The sequence below is a fragment of the Cetorhinus maximus genome, chromosome 19 (genome assembly GCF_964194155.1).
Source record: "Cetorhinus maximus chromosome 19, sCetMax3.hap1.1, whole genome shotgun sequence".
In the NCBI taxonomy this organism is placed as follows: domain Eukaryota; kingdom Metazoa; phylum Chordata; class Chondrichthyes; order Lamniformes; family Cetorhinidae; genus Cetorhinus; species Cetorhinus maximus.
In genome coordinates, this window is record NC_135897.1 from 45,992,378 (window position 1) to 46,009,754 (window position 17,377).

The window sequence follows — 17,377 nt, forward strand, 5'->3', positions numbered from 1 at the left end:
ATCGCTAAGGCATAACTCCTCCCAAGATGGGGGCTGAAGTCTCACTTTAAAGTAACTAACGCTACTCCCAGGATTAAATTGCTGCTGGGCAGCCATTGATTATGGGCAATTGAATAATCAAAATTGTAGTCATTATTTTATTATTTAAAATTATAAGATAGCTGTTGCCTCACACTGATGTTAAGCTTGAGGTCATCACACTGATGATGATAATAGTCTCCAGAATAACCATCACTAAACTGGCATCACATAACCTCTAAATTTTAACCCTAAATAATAGTGCAAATGTCAAACAGAGGAAATCTGGATGCAATGTACCAGTAATGGGTGGAAAGAAGACCAAGGAAGTTGGATTGGAAAGCAAGGTAACAAAGGAGAAAATGTTTTGATTGGGATCACAGCTGAAACAGATGACAGAAGGGCAAATTCACGGTTGGGAAGGTGGAGAATCAAGCAGGATTGGGAGGTGTCAGCTGTGGCTCAGTTCATAGCACCCTCGCCTTTGAATCAGAGGGTTGTGGGTTCATGTCCCACTGCTGGAAACTAAGAACTGTGATTGTACTCGAAAAGAGTTGCAATCTGTGACTGTTGATAACTCGAAAGAGTATCAAGCAGAATTCCAAGCTTGGGAAAAGGAGAACAGAGGAAAGAAGGAAGAATTGTGGCTACCGGATTGTAGGGTGGGAATCTAAAATGCGGGAAATAGCCAAGTGGCGTTATCCTGATTATCTCCTCAGTTTCTCTTTCCTCCCTTTTCAAACTCCGTGTCAAACCAACAAACCATTAACTTGAAAAACATCTATATTAACCTGAATTTGAAATGGAAGTTGTACTATATAATATTGACACTTGAGTGTTATATAAATAGAATACACATCACAAATTTACACTTTATGGAAAATAAGCAATTCTTGTGGCTGATGTAAATAACAAAAGATATTCAAAGTCACTTAACCATCCTTCTCATGGTGATTTTAAAAATTGTAAACCACAAATCCCCAATGTTCACCTTGAATCTTTTTATTGTAAAATGCAACGTATTCTAAAGTTTCTGAATACTTGTACTGAAGCCATTCACAAATATTGCAATATTTTATTACCTTGGTCTATATTCTTGTCCTTTATAATCGGCTTCTTCAACCAAGTAATTGGAGGTTTCTTCGAATATTTCATCGTTGGTCTGGTTATAAAGACAATTTGATTCACTGCATGCTTTAACAATAATTTTGCCTACACCCAATTCATAAATATGCCTCTACTGTATTATAATACAATCTAAACTTTTAGTATTTAGCACATTTCTCTGGCCCTCCATAGATTCTTCATAAATTTTGGCTGTGTCTAAGATCAGGGAAGCGCACATTAAGTAATAGAAAACTATTCTTCTTTTGGGCCAGCATCAGCATTCCTAGGTCAGGTAATGTGTATAGTATTCCAAAGAAAAGTAAATCTCTCCACTCTACCCCAACAATGTGTCATAGCTCTAACCTTAGAAATTAGTTACTGAACCAACAGAACACTTCCATTTTCCATACAAGCCATGAAATAGGACAATTTAGTACATGACATCTTACAAACTCAGGAAATCTGACTGCCCTTTAAAGCATGACAACTCACAACTAAAGAATAGCAAGTCCTATGACCAAGATAAATACTTGAAGGTAATTGAAATAGTTTTTTTTAGTACATTGGATCTCAGATTTTACTCGGGCTTTGGGATAACATTTACAATTCAGTTTGTTTTTCTGTGAAAATTAAACTCATGCATGGAATTTCATTCACTAAATGGAGCTTTGACGAAATGGAGCTAAGACAAAATAAAAAGTCTTTGAACGGATCTCCCATGAGAAGAACTACTCGCAAAAGGTCAATCAGCAATAACAAAAGAAACATGTCATAAAAATGCACTGAACATATTGCATCCACTGTGCGTTATGCAAAATAAAAGCCATTACTTCAAGTAAGCACATTAAGTCATGACCTAAAGTTAACTTGGGGCATTTAGAGGAATATTAAAATGCTATATACTTACAAGCTTCTACAAAGTTCCTCTTCACTAGTGGTTGGAAGATTTTAAAACTTTGCTCGTCAGTCATTTTCCTTGACATGTGAGAATATGAGAAGTGCAAGGTGTCCACAAAGGGTCATATTCCTAAAATGGGGTCTGACTGCTGAGGTTTTACTAGATGCTGATATCAATTATTTTAAAAAGGTTTATGTTAGAGATTAGTACCCAGGAGCTTCAGTAAACTTTTCTGGTCATTACAATGTTAGTTTGAAACATAGGCATTACTATTAGTTTTTTTTTTCTAACAGGACTTTTTTTTTGTAAATTTTCACTTGATAGTATGTTGCAGGATGTCTCACCTGTGTTTATTCCTTCTGGAATAACTCTCAAGTATCAAGTCTTTATGATTTGAGAATATGTTGCAAGGGAGAGTGAGGCTCATACACAAATTGACTGTTACCCAAATGTAAGAAGGGAGGTCTATAGATAGGGTTCAAGGGGCCAGTGCCGATTGGATTTGGGATATGATAGAAGTAACTGTATTAACTTTAATTGTTGAGTAACAATTTCTGGAAAAGTAAACTCTCATAATTTGGCATCTCCTTCCCTACTATCAGTCAAACAGTATTTACATGCCACAATAACTGCAGTCAGGCTGCCCACCAAACTCTTTATACAAGAATCACGATAGTCTCATGCTTTTGGATGAAGCCTTAATAAACTGCATAATGTTTTTTAAACTGAAAATCAACAGAGTCAAAATGGTACACCAATAACATAAAACCTTCATTTTTGAAGAAAAGTATTCAATGTGCTTTAGGATATATATAAACAAAATTAAAGATGAGGAGACTGATATCACTTTTCAACTTCTAAGAATAAATTGGCCTTAAACCCTCACAGCTGCTACATGAGTAATACAGCATCCACATTCTTTAGGAGTTGTAGATTGTGTTATGGCATGGCTGATGGTAAATGCCGAGCTGCCTAAATTCCAAAAGGGAAACTTGAAACAGTTGCCAAAACGTTTTTTTGTATTTGTATAGTATGAGGAGAGGTGTTGAAATCAGGAAATGATGTCCCTGACTACTTGTGATGATTTTATAGTAGAGTAAATGTTTATTAAAAGAATAAAGCAAATAAAACACAATTACACTAAAACACAAGTAAAGGGCACTTTAAAACAGTTCCATGAGATCTTAACTTAACTACCCTCAGAGCTAACCTTCCCCATTTTCTGTTCAGAACTATCCTTATAAATTTTCAAAATCTATAGAATTCCAGTAATTTTTTCCACACCGTGCCTTTTTCCTTGGGGTGTCCTGTGAAGCTGACAGCAACCGAGTCTTTAGGTCTGGCCTTGCTCACACTGTCCTCTGGGAGTTCTGGCTAGCTATCCTGCTGTTTTCTGGGAGATCGAAACAGCTACCCCCTCATATAGGCTTCAGTGTTTCCTTAAATGTGTTCCTTCTCTTTGATCTCTCTATTGTCTCAATTAATCTCTTTAGAAATGCTTTCGTCTCAACTTGATTAGACTCATCTTTGCTTTCGCTCTTATGTTTTTTTTAAATAAAAAATTAAACTTACCCTATCTTCACATTATTCACTTACACCTTTTACAACCTACATATATCCCCTTTTGAACTAAAACAACTCAATTCAAAACTAATCCTGTTATTGTTTTATGTAAAACTCTGACTGAAGTTCCTCTTGGTTCATTAACATATCAAAACCACATCTTACTGTTGGTTTAGACTCTTGCAGTCACTCTGGCTTTTACTCCAAATTTACAAACCCCCAACAGCCTGTCTCCAGGTACATAACAAATATGACATGTTTATTAACAGAAGAAAAATATTACTATTTCTTGTTTTCCTGACAATTGCAATACTCTTCCAACATAGCAGCCAAAACATTATAATATTTACTGCTGTTAAGAAAGATCTAATTTGATGTTAAGAGTTCCACTTCTACAATCTTTGCTGCACAGCTATGACTGGACTCCCTAGGCTATTGCATAAGTTCAACGAGATTTCTGACAGCTTAGAAATACAAATGTGACCTTCACATTTGGAGACCTTAACAGTGGAAAATTCCGGGTTTATTTGCAATCCAGAAATTTAATTTACTTGGTATACACATACTTACCTCTTCTAATTCCATAATTCTCAAAACTGGCTGCACTTCCTCTGCGTCCTTAGAGGATTCATCGACTTTAAAAAGAGCAACACAGTTTTCATGTTCCTCAATCTCTTCAGCTGCCAAAAAGAAAAATATACGTGATGGTATCAGTGTAGGTGCCACAAAAATTGCTTTATAACTTTGACAATGGCAGCTTGGAAAAGCTTAAAAACAATGTGCCTCACCTCACTATCACCAAGTTTCCCCCATCCCTACCACTTCCCTTTTCACTTAATTATCTTTATCACAGTGCCCTAGCGTAAAAAAGAGATGGATTACAAACAGAAAAATTAGAAGTAGGCCATTCAGCCCCTTGAGCCTGCTCCGCCATTCGATGACATCATGGTTGATCTAATTGTGGCCCTTGTGGACTCAACTTCACTTTCCTGTCTACCCCCAGTATCCTTTGACTCCCTTATTAGTCTAGAATCTTTCTACTTCTGCCTTAAAAATATTCAATGATCCTACCTCCACTGTTCTCTGGGGGAGAGTTCTACAGACTCAAGACTCCTGGTGAAAAATTTCTCCTAACTCAATCTTAAATGTGAGATCTCTTATTTTTAAACTGTGTCCCCTAGTTCTAATCTTTCCCATAAAGGGAAACATCCTTTCAGCATCTGCCTCGTCAAACTCCCTTAGGCTAGTATATTTAAAAAAAAAATCATCTCTCATTCAAGCCCAGCCTGTCCAACCTTTCCTCCAAAGATATAACCCCCATCCCAGGTATCAGTTGAGTGAACCTTCTCTGAACTGCTTCTAATGCAATTATGTCCTTTCTTAAATAAGGGGATCAAAATACATTACTTTATAAATGGTCTCACCCATGCCCTGTACAAGTGTGGCAAAACATTGCTACTTTTATATTCCATTCTCCTTGCAATAAACAACAACATTCCATTTGTCTTTGAATCTGTCTCTGTCCACTCCTCTTTAGCATTCCTAACGTTCACTGTTTCTACAAAACTAGGAATTCTGTTTCAGAACTTGATTGCATTAGCTGTTCCATGACTAAAGTGTCAGTTTCACAGAACCAACAAAAATAAGAAATGACAAAGAAAAGCAGTGGTGGGCAAAGAGAACACAAGAAATAGAGGCAGGAGTAGGCCATTCAGCCCTTTGAGCGTGCTCAGCCAATATCATGACTGACCTTCTACCTCAACTGCACTTTCCTGTATTATCCCAATATACCTTAATTTCCTCAGTAGCCAAAATTTGTCGATCTATGTCTTGAATACACTCAGATACTGAACATCCACAGCTCCCTGGGGTAGGTAATTCCATTGATCCACAGCCCTCAAGTGTAGAAATTTCTCCTCATCTCAGTCTTAAATGGTCAGTCCCTAGTTCTGAGACTTAATCCTAATTCTAGATTCCCCAGGCAAGGGAAACATCTTCCCAGCATCTACCCTGTCAAGCCCTCTCAGACTTTTATGTTTCAGTTCGATCACCTCTCATTCTTCTAAATGCAGGCCTAGCCTACTAAATCGCTCCTCATAGGGCAACCCTCTCAGCCCAGGAATCAGTCTAGTGAATCTTTGTTGCACCCCCTTCCAAGGCAAATATATGCTTACTTAAAGAAGGCCAAAACTGCACACAGTACTCCAGACTCTGGAGTACTCTCACCAAGCCCTGTATAATTATAGTAAAACTTCTATAAACCAATCCCTTTGTAATAAAGGGTAAGATGCCATTTGTTTTTCTAACTGCTTGCTGGACCTGCATCTTAAATTTTTGTGCTAAGTGTATAAGGACACCTAGGTCTTTCTGGATATCAATACTTTCCAGTCTCTCACGTTGTAAAAAATATTCTGCTTTTCTATTTTGCCTACCAAAGTGGATAACTTCATATTCCTCCACATACATGCCCATTCATTTACCCTATTTAAATCATTTTGCCACCTCTTTGCACCCTCTTCACATCTTGCTTTCCCATTTAACTTGTATCGTCAGCCAAATTGGATACATTACACTCAGTCCCCTCATCTATGTCATTGATACAGATTGTAAATAGCTGAAGCTCAAGCACTGATCCCTGCAGTAGCCTGCCAACCTAAAAATGACCCGTTTATTCATACACTTTTTTTGGTGTTTAAGCAATCCTCAACCCATGCTAATACATTACCCCAATCCCATGGGCACTAAGGTACAAATTTTGCACCTTAAACCAGTGCTTTTTGAAAATCCAGACACAGTGCATTCATTGGTGAGTGTTAAGTTCCAATAGTTGTTTAGAAATGGAGACTGAAACCAAGACAGGCTCCTTCAGTGTTATTGCTCGTCATAAAACTTTCCACAGACAGCACTAGTATCAGCTGTTATCCCTTTGATACAACCAAATTGGTACTTAGTTAAACAACCTAATAATTAGCTATTGAGATTCTTTAACTGCTTCCTTCCCGAACAGATTCCCCTCTTAAAAAGTAACCCTTAATTTTAAATAATCACAAAAAATTAATGGTAATAACAAACATCAATATATTTTTCCATTCAATAAATTGACCTTATTCCCCTCTTTAAAAGAAACAAATGTATAGATATGTCCACTCAAAAGAAAAAGGCATCCCTCTTTGAGGATCTCTAATAACTTGTTGAAGCTCGCTCCTGTTTTGGTGAAGCAGTCAGATAATTGGTAGCTGCTATCAATCCATTTGATCTTGGCAATCTCCTTATTCTTCAGCATCTGTTTTAAGCTTGCAACGTCAATTCGCAACCTCTTCTCATTAATGTACTTTGTAGAGTGAACATTTTCCCAAAGTGACTTGTTATCAATAAGACATTTGATAGGTACCTTTCCTGATTACCCTTTTCCATTTAAAAATTCTGCCAGTATCTTTGATATAAAGAATGCCATATTTACCGCCCCAAATAGGGCGAGTCTCCACTGCTAACGTATTTTTTACAACTCTTTGTATCTTTTTAGATTCCCATGCCAAACGGCAGCATTTGCCTTTTCCCCCGAGAAATATTATAAATCTTCCCGCACTCGAAAATCCATCACATAGATTTGCATCAGACGCATCACTAAACAAAATCAGTTATATTTTTGTAACCTCACCCAAAGATGGGGATTTCAAAACACACTGCTCCATTTTTAATTTTGTCAATGTTTTGTTTGCCTGAATGATTTCTTCAACCTTGGGATTGTTCATTTTAGTGTTCAATTCCAAAACATCAAAACTAACATCCGGCCTTGCTTGTTTGTTTAGCCAACTGAGTTGCCCAATTAGACTTCTGAGTTCAACTTTTTCTACTTCAGAAGCTGCTGTATCTTTCTGGGAGACCCTACCATGACTAATTGAAATGGGATTGACATTCTCTAAATAGGATTGCTGATGTAAACGGATATGTGATCCACGCTACCTGATTTCCAATCCAGCGTACTTAAAACGCACCAGAAGCCTGACTTCCAATTTTAAATTGCATTCTGATCCCATTAATGACAACTGTTTCAAATTCACTACTACCATCCCACAAAAAATCATCTACATGCATCATAAAGATGCCTGCAAGTTCCCCTCCTTGGTGCCTATAAAACATTGCCAGGTCTGCTTCCAACTGAAGACAGCCCAACTTTAACAAAACTGACCTCGCTGAGAAATACCAAACTCTGGGGGCATCACTTAAACCGTATATGCGTTTATTTAGCTTCCAAAGAGACACTTCTGCATTTGGCGCCTCTTTTGGTAGACAGAGAACAACCTCGCTTTGAAGTTGGTGCCCCTGCAAAAAAGCAGCTTTAATATCAATGGACTTACACCCCCAAGCATTTGTAGCTAATAGAGCTAAAAAGATCCTCAAATCTACTCTTATATCTTGGTCACGCAATTTTTCTTCAAACCCTCATGCCACTAGCCTGACTTTTTAAGTCCCATCAGGAAGCGCCTTTTCCATGTATATCCATCAATGAGACAGAGCTGGTTGTGCCCTATCTGGCACCTCTGTGTATACCCCAAATTCTTTCCAACTATGTAGTTCTTGCTGTTTGGCATCTTTTATTAATTTATCATCTAATTTGTTTGAAGCTAGACTTCTCAATCAAGGGCTTCTGCTCCTTGCAGCGTTACCAGTCTGTGCCATGTTCTCCTTGACCTTGTTAAGCTACGCCCTCTATCCTGTCTCATATCATGCTTCAGGCTGTTACTGTTTGATCTCCCTCTCCCATTTATAGATGTTCTTTCAACAATTCATGATCTCTTCCTAGAGGCACGTTCACTCCCAAGCCCACTGTCTGAACTAATACTGCATTTCCGTGTCTTCCGTTTTTGTACTTCATGTTCCCAATCCATAGGTCTAACCTCCTGTCCTTCATCTTGTGCATTTAACAAGTTTTTATATTTTCCAGTGGCCTTCCCTGCTCTACCTACAATTGTTGCATCCCGCCATTGACTGGCCCCTTCTGGCAAGTACATAACTTTAGTGCCAGCTTTCGGCAGCTGCCCTCTGAGACAAATTGCTTCATCTTCTTTGTCCAAATTATTGTCTCCATCTTCAGATACCCTGTCAACTTCAGCTACCTGGTCCTCACAATCATGCAGCATATGGTTATTAGAAGTACATGGTTCTTCATCCTTCCTACGCTTTCCGAACCCACAAATTTGTAGTCTGAGCCAGCTAACCTTAATGAGTGTGCCCGAATAGTCTGCTTCCCATGTTGTAAAATGACTGTTTTACCATATTTACCTATCTTCTTTCCCAGGCCTTTCCACTCATTAAATCCTCCTCTCTTATAGTATACCATGTCTCCCTGATTGAAAATAGTTTCCGATAGTCTTAGAGCGTGCCGAATTTTTTCTGAAACATCGGCTTTGAGGAACGCACTTTTACTTATGTGCAGTACATTTAAATGCTCAGAAAAGGTGGAGCTGATCATAGTTCACTCCCAAGCTGGGGAATGATCACTCAGGACTGAAGGAATTTTTGGGTTTCTACCAAAAACCAACTGATATGGACTGTAGCCCCCAACCATCTGTAGTGAATTCTTGGCATGGACAGCCCATGCTAGAGCTGATGTTAATTTACAGCTTGCTCTACCAATATTTTACAAAGCATCTCATCTATAACCGCATGATTCTTTTCTCACACTCTGTTATTAAAGGGGCGTTCAGCTGCGGTATTCATAACTATTATATTCATGTTTTCACACATATCCCGGAACTCTTCGTTAGCAAATTCACCCCCTCCGTTATCAGTGAGGAATTTCGCTGGCGGTCCCCATCTGTTTCCTATCCACTTCTCCAGCACCTGATCCACAATTATTTTCTTTTCCATACTGTATGCACGTGATTGTCGACTGGCTAAACCTTGTTGCCAAATCTACGAAATGTAAAATAAAAATTTTTTCTTTATCACACACCTTTAAATCCATCGCTACAACTTCATTGATATCCCTCGTTAAAGGTAGATTCACTGTCGGCTGTGACGGTGTCCTTCTGTATTTCTTACATATCACATCTATCGCTTATCTTCTCTATAAATTTAGCGTATTCTCCATCCCTTATTCCTGCATCTCTCAGCAAAATTTTTAATCTTTGCGAAGAAGGATGGGCAAACTGCCGATGTAATTTTAACACAATTCGCTTTTTGTCTTCCAAATTGCGATCCCCTGATGCTAATAACATTTCTTTAATATCCTTTGTAGAAAAGTTAGGTTTCATTAAAGGAATACAATAGTGTCCAGATTGCGTAAACTGTAAATCCACAGGTTTTCCAAATGCAATGGTCTTGTAATTTTCCATGTCCAGCTTCATTTGCACTTTCTTCATCGATGGCCTGCTCAACAGTAATGGTATTTCGCTAGACACTACATCCGTGCTGATGAAATGATTGACTCCAGCTATCTTACAGGGAATCATTACCCTTTTTAAGGATTTTAGGGCATTATCATCTCCAAATCTAAAACTGGTGACACTCTCAAATTCTTTAACCTTATTCCTTGTCATTTAAGCAGTCCAGGTAGCATTTTAACCAGTCTATTCCAGGCTGTAGACGTGCATCCGCTATCTAGCACCACACAGATGAAGGACTCTGCCACCAAGACATTCATCACTGGGCTGAAACTTCTTGTAACTAATACAATGCCCTCTCTTTGGTCAATATCTCCATTTTCTTCTTCTGAGTCTTCTGTCTCATGTTTAATTTCCAACACATTATATCACTTCGGACAGTTCATTGCATAATGGTAGGTTCACATCTAAAACACCGATTGGCCACACCCTGGGTATTTTTGGGGTTCATTATTTTGCATAAATCCCCAATTCTTTTCTCCTACCATAATTGTCCAAGGTGTTTCTGTCCCCATTGTTTCTAGTTACAAATCTCCTTTCATACCAATGCCTGTATCCTGTTTCTAAACAATCTCGCCATCCCCGTTAACACTGTATCCTCCATTTTCTGTCTTACCACCGAATGGCTCATTTGCATCATGAACGCTGTCGGAAAGGAATGTTTTCCAAGGAATTTTTTTTTTAAAGAGCTTCTGACATCTGTTCTAACAGTGTGTGTCTTTCTGCAAACTTAACTCCCGTTAGAACTACAAGCCTGTCCATATTTGATACTTTGGCACAGTCTAGAAACTTGAACACCAGCACTGAATGGGGAATTTCTAGACGGAACTTTTGCAATCTTGCACATAGTCTACTGAATTCCATTATGTGATCTTCTATGGAATTTTCCTCTGCTACCACTGTAAAGTTCCAACAGTTGTTTAGAAATGAAGACTGAAACAAAGGCAGACACCTTCAGACAGAGTTTTATTGCTGGTCATAAAAGTCTCCACAGACAGCACTAGTCTCAGCTGTTATCCCTTTTATACAACCAAATGGGTACTTAGTTAAACAACTTAATAATTAGCAATTGAACTTCTTTAACTGTTTCCTTCCCTAACAGTGAGACCTTATCTAACCTTACAATCTAAAAAAATGAATAGTTTTGGTCAAACACGATTTTCCTATGGCAAATGCACTTTGACATGGTAGCAGGGCACTTAGGAAATTCTAATATGATTAGGCATAGTCAAAGCCACAGGATATTATGGCAGATCAAAACCAGTACATACACTCTCTATAACAACCTCTATTAAAACCTTATATACTTATCAAAAAGGTAATCACAAAATTAAATACAGATGGAGGAGCCCTAAACATTTAACAACAAAATCAGTAGACAAGTGTATATATAATACAACAAAATATAAAGAATGATTTGCAGTACAAATATTGCAGTAACTATGAGGCACTTATAAAATGCAAAACAAATGGCAGCTGGCAGTGCAACGGGGACACATATAACAGACCCCAAGTATGGGCAAGCCTCATCAACGTTCAGAGAAGAACAGCAAGAAGTGGCACGTTATGAAACATGACACCAACAAAATCAAGAATCAAATGAGAAAATCTTAAAGCAAAACAAACAGTAAATATATTTTTCAGGTTCTATATGCTTTTTACTTACCATTCCATATATTTGTTTAAACAAGATTTAGGGAGAAATCATGCACTCCCATTTGCGGTGGGCATCGTAGCGGGTAGCAGCAGAAAATATCGGGAGATCACAAAATTCAATTTCACGTCATCATATAAAAGTTTGCAATCGTCCGCTCCACTGGTTAATGGCGGGCTGGTTTCCCGCCACTGCACATCAGGAGCCTAATTTTAGTACTTTAGCATCTGATTATAAGCCCTGCGCGCCGGAATCATCCTCCCATGCTGGTTCAATCACGTGTTTCACAACTGTACATAGGCGATATACACCTGGCGAGCTGCATTTTGCTTGGGTCTTCGAGGTTTGTTTGCCTACCTTGCTTCAGGCAGCACTTGCGGTCATCAATGCTAGGCTTCACAGACAGCACCACATTACTTTTAGTGAGGCTCACAGACAGGTCTCTAACTACCAGAATAGCCGTAAGGCAGGGGTGACTTTTCAAGAGCTGCTGAGCTAGGACTTGCTTTGGGAAGGGGGGTATCCCAGGATGTCTGTGGGGGCACATGTTGATCTGTGCAAGTGGCCAAAAGATGGCGAGGGCCGAGGAGGCAGTCTCCAGAGGAGATGAAGCCATATAGAGATGTGAGGATGTGTGAGAGAGAGTGAGTGATGATGTCCTTTGGGCTGGCAGTGAGTGAGATGGCAGTCAAAATGTGATGGCCTTGTGAGTTTACAGTGATGAGATAGTTGCCTTACCCTGGCAGCACGATGAGATCATTCATCCTCTTTCTGCACTGAATGACCAACATCTTCTGTACAGCATTGGCACTGACCACCACTGCCACAATCTCCCAAGCCAGAGTGGTGAGATTGTTGGACTTCCTACAGCCAGACAGGGGTGGTGGACATCACGGCGGGCCTCCAAAAGGCATTCCAGGGACGGGTCACTGAACTCTTCTTGGCTTTCAGGGCCATGTCTTCACTGGAGCAGTCCTGGGCTGCAAGCATTGAGAACTGTGTGCGTGTCTGCAGTTTAGATATGGCACTCGGAGTGAGGTAATGGCATGGTGTGCGATTCAGAGGCCCCCCCGCCAGCGAGATGGCATGTTTCCTGTGGCTGCATAACTAACGAGGTGGGAAGCGGTCGACACAGCCTGAAAACCCAACATTGCGCCTGGCGGGTAAAACGTCGTTTTTCATGCCTGCTGCTGCACTTAGTGCAATTCTGGGATGATTCCACCCTTAACGTACCTTCAAGAAGGAAGGTAGTGGTGCAGTGATTATGTCACTAGACTAATAATGCAAATACCCAGGAAACTTGGGTTCAGATCCCACCACAGCAGCTGATGGTATTTAAATTCAGTTAAGTAATAATAAAAATCTGAATCTGAATGATCAATTGTTGGATACCTAGTTCACTAATCTGGTTCACTAATATCATTTAGGGAAGGAAATTTGCCACCCTAGTCTGGCCTGCATTTGACTCAGCAATGTAGTAATTTTAAATACCCTCTGAAACCGCCTAGCAAACCTTCAGTTCAAGAGCAGTTAGGGACGGGCAATAAATGCTGGCCTTATCAGTAATGTCCACATCCCATGAAAAGAATAAAAAAAACAGGGAGAATGACCAGTTGGACCCCTGTAGTGATTGAGGTAGAAACGGGAGATGAAGCTGCCTAAAGAACTTGCTTAGTTTCAAATTTGTCAATTTATAAAGGAGTCTTTCCAAACCCAGTACAGGGCAGAGGGGATGGGTAGTTCCTGTGTCCAAGCCCTTCAATGCGCTATTAAGTACCCTGCATGTGCAGTCAAACTTACCTACACATTGGGGCAAGTGTAAGTCTTAAAAAAACTTTATGAAGTCTCAGGCAGCAGTAGAGAAGCTAAAATAGAGAAGCTAAAATATATATCTTCAATAACTTAGATTAAGAAAAACACAAACTGTCATCAATAACTATAACTTACCCACTGATAGACTCCAGTCCCCTCTCCTCAGTGTGACCTCAGCATAGGTAGCCCTATTCACTGCAGCCAGATCCAAAAATCCACATTATGTTGGCAGTAAACTTCTGTCTGCTCATGTGGCTTTATTGGCCTTTCAAGCTGCAGTCCTCTAAGTGTGGCTTAACTTATTTATGCAAATATATCACTACAATTTTTAGTATTAAATGTGCCAATTAAGGGTTTTCTCTAAACCAGGTACATGCAAGAGGAGCCCCTGTAGCCCAGCCCATCCAAGGGATCAGACTCCTAGTTGATTGTGGTACACTTTATCAGGCCACCTTGACAACGACCAATTGTTTCAAATACCAGCTATAGCCCAGGTATCTGAAGAAAAAGAGAACTTTGGAAAAAAAAAAATCCTACGGCCTACAAGAGGCACCGCATTATTTTTTTCTGGTGGTCCCTCAAAGCTACTTCCTGGTCCAACAGCTTTTGACCAGATTTTCCAAGTTTTTTGCAGGCAGGCACCTTAAATATTCTCTTAATGGCATAGCTGCTTGCCATCAGCCAAGTAAGAGAATCGTTCCCTGACTCAGTAGATGCCCTGGCATTCCTTCCAGGCGAAGGCCGGTCAGCAACTGTTGTGTGAAGAAAGTGGCCCTCCAATGGAGTACTTCCAAAAAAAGTTAAAGCTACCCCTGTCTCTCCACCTTCCCACACTCAGCCACTCTACTTCACTCCTGTGACACCCTTCCTATAACCTCCTTGCAAGATTTACTTTGCTTTCTGTCATCTGAATTCATCTGGCATGCAGAGTGAGATCCAGAAATTAAAATAGCCTAGGCCTGAAACTTGTGGTCTGCAAGATCATTTTGTACTTTTTTGCCTTGTCAAAACCTGGAGGAAGTTAAAAGTGATCTCTATAACTTACATTCAAAGGTTTTAAATCCGAGGAGATCACAATTCCCTTGGCAAGTTGATAAAGATATCCAGTTGTCCACTCAGACCAATCAAGAATTTTATGGCTTCTTTGTTGTGCAGACTGCATCCAACTTTCATTTTTGATACTTCCTTGAGCTCATGAATACGGTCATACTGCAACCCTGATGAGACTGTGCTTGCATGGTTCATGCCTTCATGCTCAGCCTTGACTCCATGGTAGTATTCAGAAGATCATGGGTTCAAGTCCCATTCTACGGACTTAAGCACATACTTCAGTGCTGTACTGCTGGAGGGGGCCATTTTTAAAATAGGGTGTAAAACCGAAGTTCAGTCTGCCGTATTAGATTTATTTAAAATCTATGGCATTACCTTAAGGAGAGCAGAATGTGTCCTGGTCAATATTTATCCCTCAACCAACATCCCTCAAACAGATCACCTGGCCATGTATCTCACTGCTGTTTGTGGGACCTTGCAATATGCAAGTTGGTTGCGGCATTTCTTTATATTAAAAAGTGTTCACAGATCATACTTCATCCACTGCAAAGTATTTGGGAACGTAAGGCATTATATTAATGCAAGCCTTTTCCAAGGCTGTATTCTGTTGTTGGTGGAGCATATTTTACACAAAAGACTACATCTTTACATTTGATGCATTATTGACAAAAATAAATGTTTAATTCCATAAAAATGTTTTCTTTGCACTTTTACTTTGATCCCCATTTTCAAGCTTTACAGGCAATAAGAGTTATTCACAGCCAACAGTCCAAAATTGTCCTTGCCCCACGTTTTGTATGTTGAAAACATTTACCAGAGGTTGCAAGTCCAAATAGTGCCATATACAAGGTTACCATTAACATAAGACAAGAGTCAGTGTAAAGGACAAGGAATGAAGAACAATTGCACCTGAACACAATCAGGTTTGGCACAAACTGTATAACATCTGAAGAGTTCAAGGACATATTAACACATTTTTTATTCGTTCATGGGATGTGGGTGTCGCTGGCCAGGCCAGCATTTATTACCCATTCCTAGTTACCCTAGTTAAGAGGGCATTTTCAACCACATTGCTGTGGGTCTGGAGTCATAGGTTTCCAAACCGGATGGGTTTTTACAACAATCGACAATGGTCATAATTAGACTTTTAATTCCAGTCTTTTTATCGAATTCAAATTCCACCATCTGTTGTGGCAGGATTCAAACCTAGGTCCCCAGAGCATTACCCTGGGTCTCTGGATTACTAGTCCAGCGACAATATCACTACACCATCACCTCCCTATTGACAGAACTAACCTGTTAGAAGGAGCTCATCTTTTTCGTCATCCTCTTCTTCACCAGATGATGGGGAGAAGGACCTTAAGTCTTTCGTACAGGAAACTTGAAAAGATTCAAATGGCATTCTAAAAGACGAAACAGTATTAATTTAAATTATATTAAAATATTTTAAAATCCACTTCACAAATATTTAAATTCAGGGAGAAAATTGGGTGAACAGAGTAGGCAGGAAGCTACGAGGATGTTATGAGCATGAGGCCATCATTTAAATATGATTCCTAGGCTGCCACATGATTAGTCAGGAAGCAAGCAGCTCAGCCTCAAGATGTGCACAATTTCAGGTGAACTCACAAAACCTATTTAAACCAGCAATGTATCTCATAAAATGAAATTGCATTCCCTCCCTGAATTGAATTTAAAATATTCTTCAATTCCACACGTCTACCTAAATTTTGCAGATAAGTGTGTTCACACTGTTGCAAATATCTAGTTCGTGGTTCATGTGGAAAATTAACTGTAGGGAATGCAATAAATGCAATTAAAGCAAGCTTGGAGTCTATTACCCTTAAAAGGTAATACTTAAGAGGTTAATGGCTAGAAAGGGAAGATCATAAAACAGTAGGTGGGCTTATTTAGCTCTAGAACAGGAGACTTTGGCCTGAATTTTTCAGGTGGCGGGTAGGCTCAGCGGGAGCGGTCGCAGAGCCTATCACCACCTGCGATCGGCTCCACACCGCCATTTTACACGGGCAAGCCAACATAATACACGAGCAATAGTGCTCAGCGCTACCGGTGCAGCTGGGGGGAGGAGGGAGAGTCAAGACCAGCGCTTCACAAAAGAGCGCTTCAATCTCCGAGGCATGGAGCTGCCGCAGGGAGATTGAATCGATGTTTAAATAATAAAATAAAATGTTTAAAAATGTATTTAAACATGTCCTCTGATGTGACTGTGTCACATATGATGGGACATGTCTTTATATCTATGAAAATGTTTTTATTTATTGAATAAAAGCTTTAGGAAACCTCATACCGCTCATGGATGAGGTTTCCTAAAAAATACGAGGGCAGCTTGGCCTCTTCGCTTGCCCGCCAACCTTAAGGTTGGATGGGCAGCATTAACGATTACTTCAATTACTTTATTAATGGCCTTAATATGCCGTTTACAGAGCGGCAGGCATGCAGCCGTCTTTGGCACGCGCCTGCTGAACGAAACATCGCGACTCAGGACAATGATGTCGGGACACACGCCCTACATCAATGCACGTCATTTCACGCGTTGGCATGTTGGGCCTGCCCCCAAACACCAACTAAAAAATCCTGCCCATTATGTCTGTGATCCTTGCAGAGAAGTGCAGTCCAATGGATATTGTTTTGGGAGTTAGGGCTAAATTAATTTAAAAGCATTCAGTGAACCCTGAAATGTTGTAAAACTCATTTACTTCATCTATTCAAAGAAAAAATTGTAAATGAGGGATAATTAATCTAAAGAGCGGTTTGCGGACATACCAGAGCAGGATGCATCGTTATGGAGATGGGTGGAGCTTAGGGAAGTTATTTGGTTTCAATTTATCTGGCTATTTGCTGAGATTTAGTTGAAGTTTGGACCTCGCG

At 39.7% G+C, this 17,377-nt stretch overlaps 1 protein-coding gene across 1 annotated transcript in view; it reads right to left on the bottom strand.

The window, feature by feature from the left end:
• zbbx (zinc finger, B-box domain containing) overlaps positions 1 to 17,377 on the bottom strand; it is a 145,048-nt gene that overhangs the window by 67,143 nt on the left and 60,528 nt on the right. The window contains exons 11-13 of the mRNA XM_078564540.1: positions 15,785 to 15,891; positions 4,157 to 4,266; positions 1,101 to 1,180 (exon numbers count right to left, since the gene is read on the bottom strand). Of these exons, the coding sequence (XP_078420666.1) occupies positions 1,101 to 1,180; positions 4,157 to 4,266; positions 15,785 to 15,891 (297 nt within the window). The remainder of the gene's footprint in view (positions 1 to 1,100; positions 1,181 to 4,156; positions 4,267 to 15,784; positions 15,892 to 17,377) is intronic.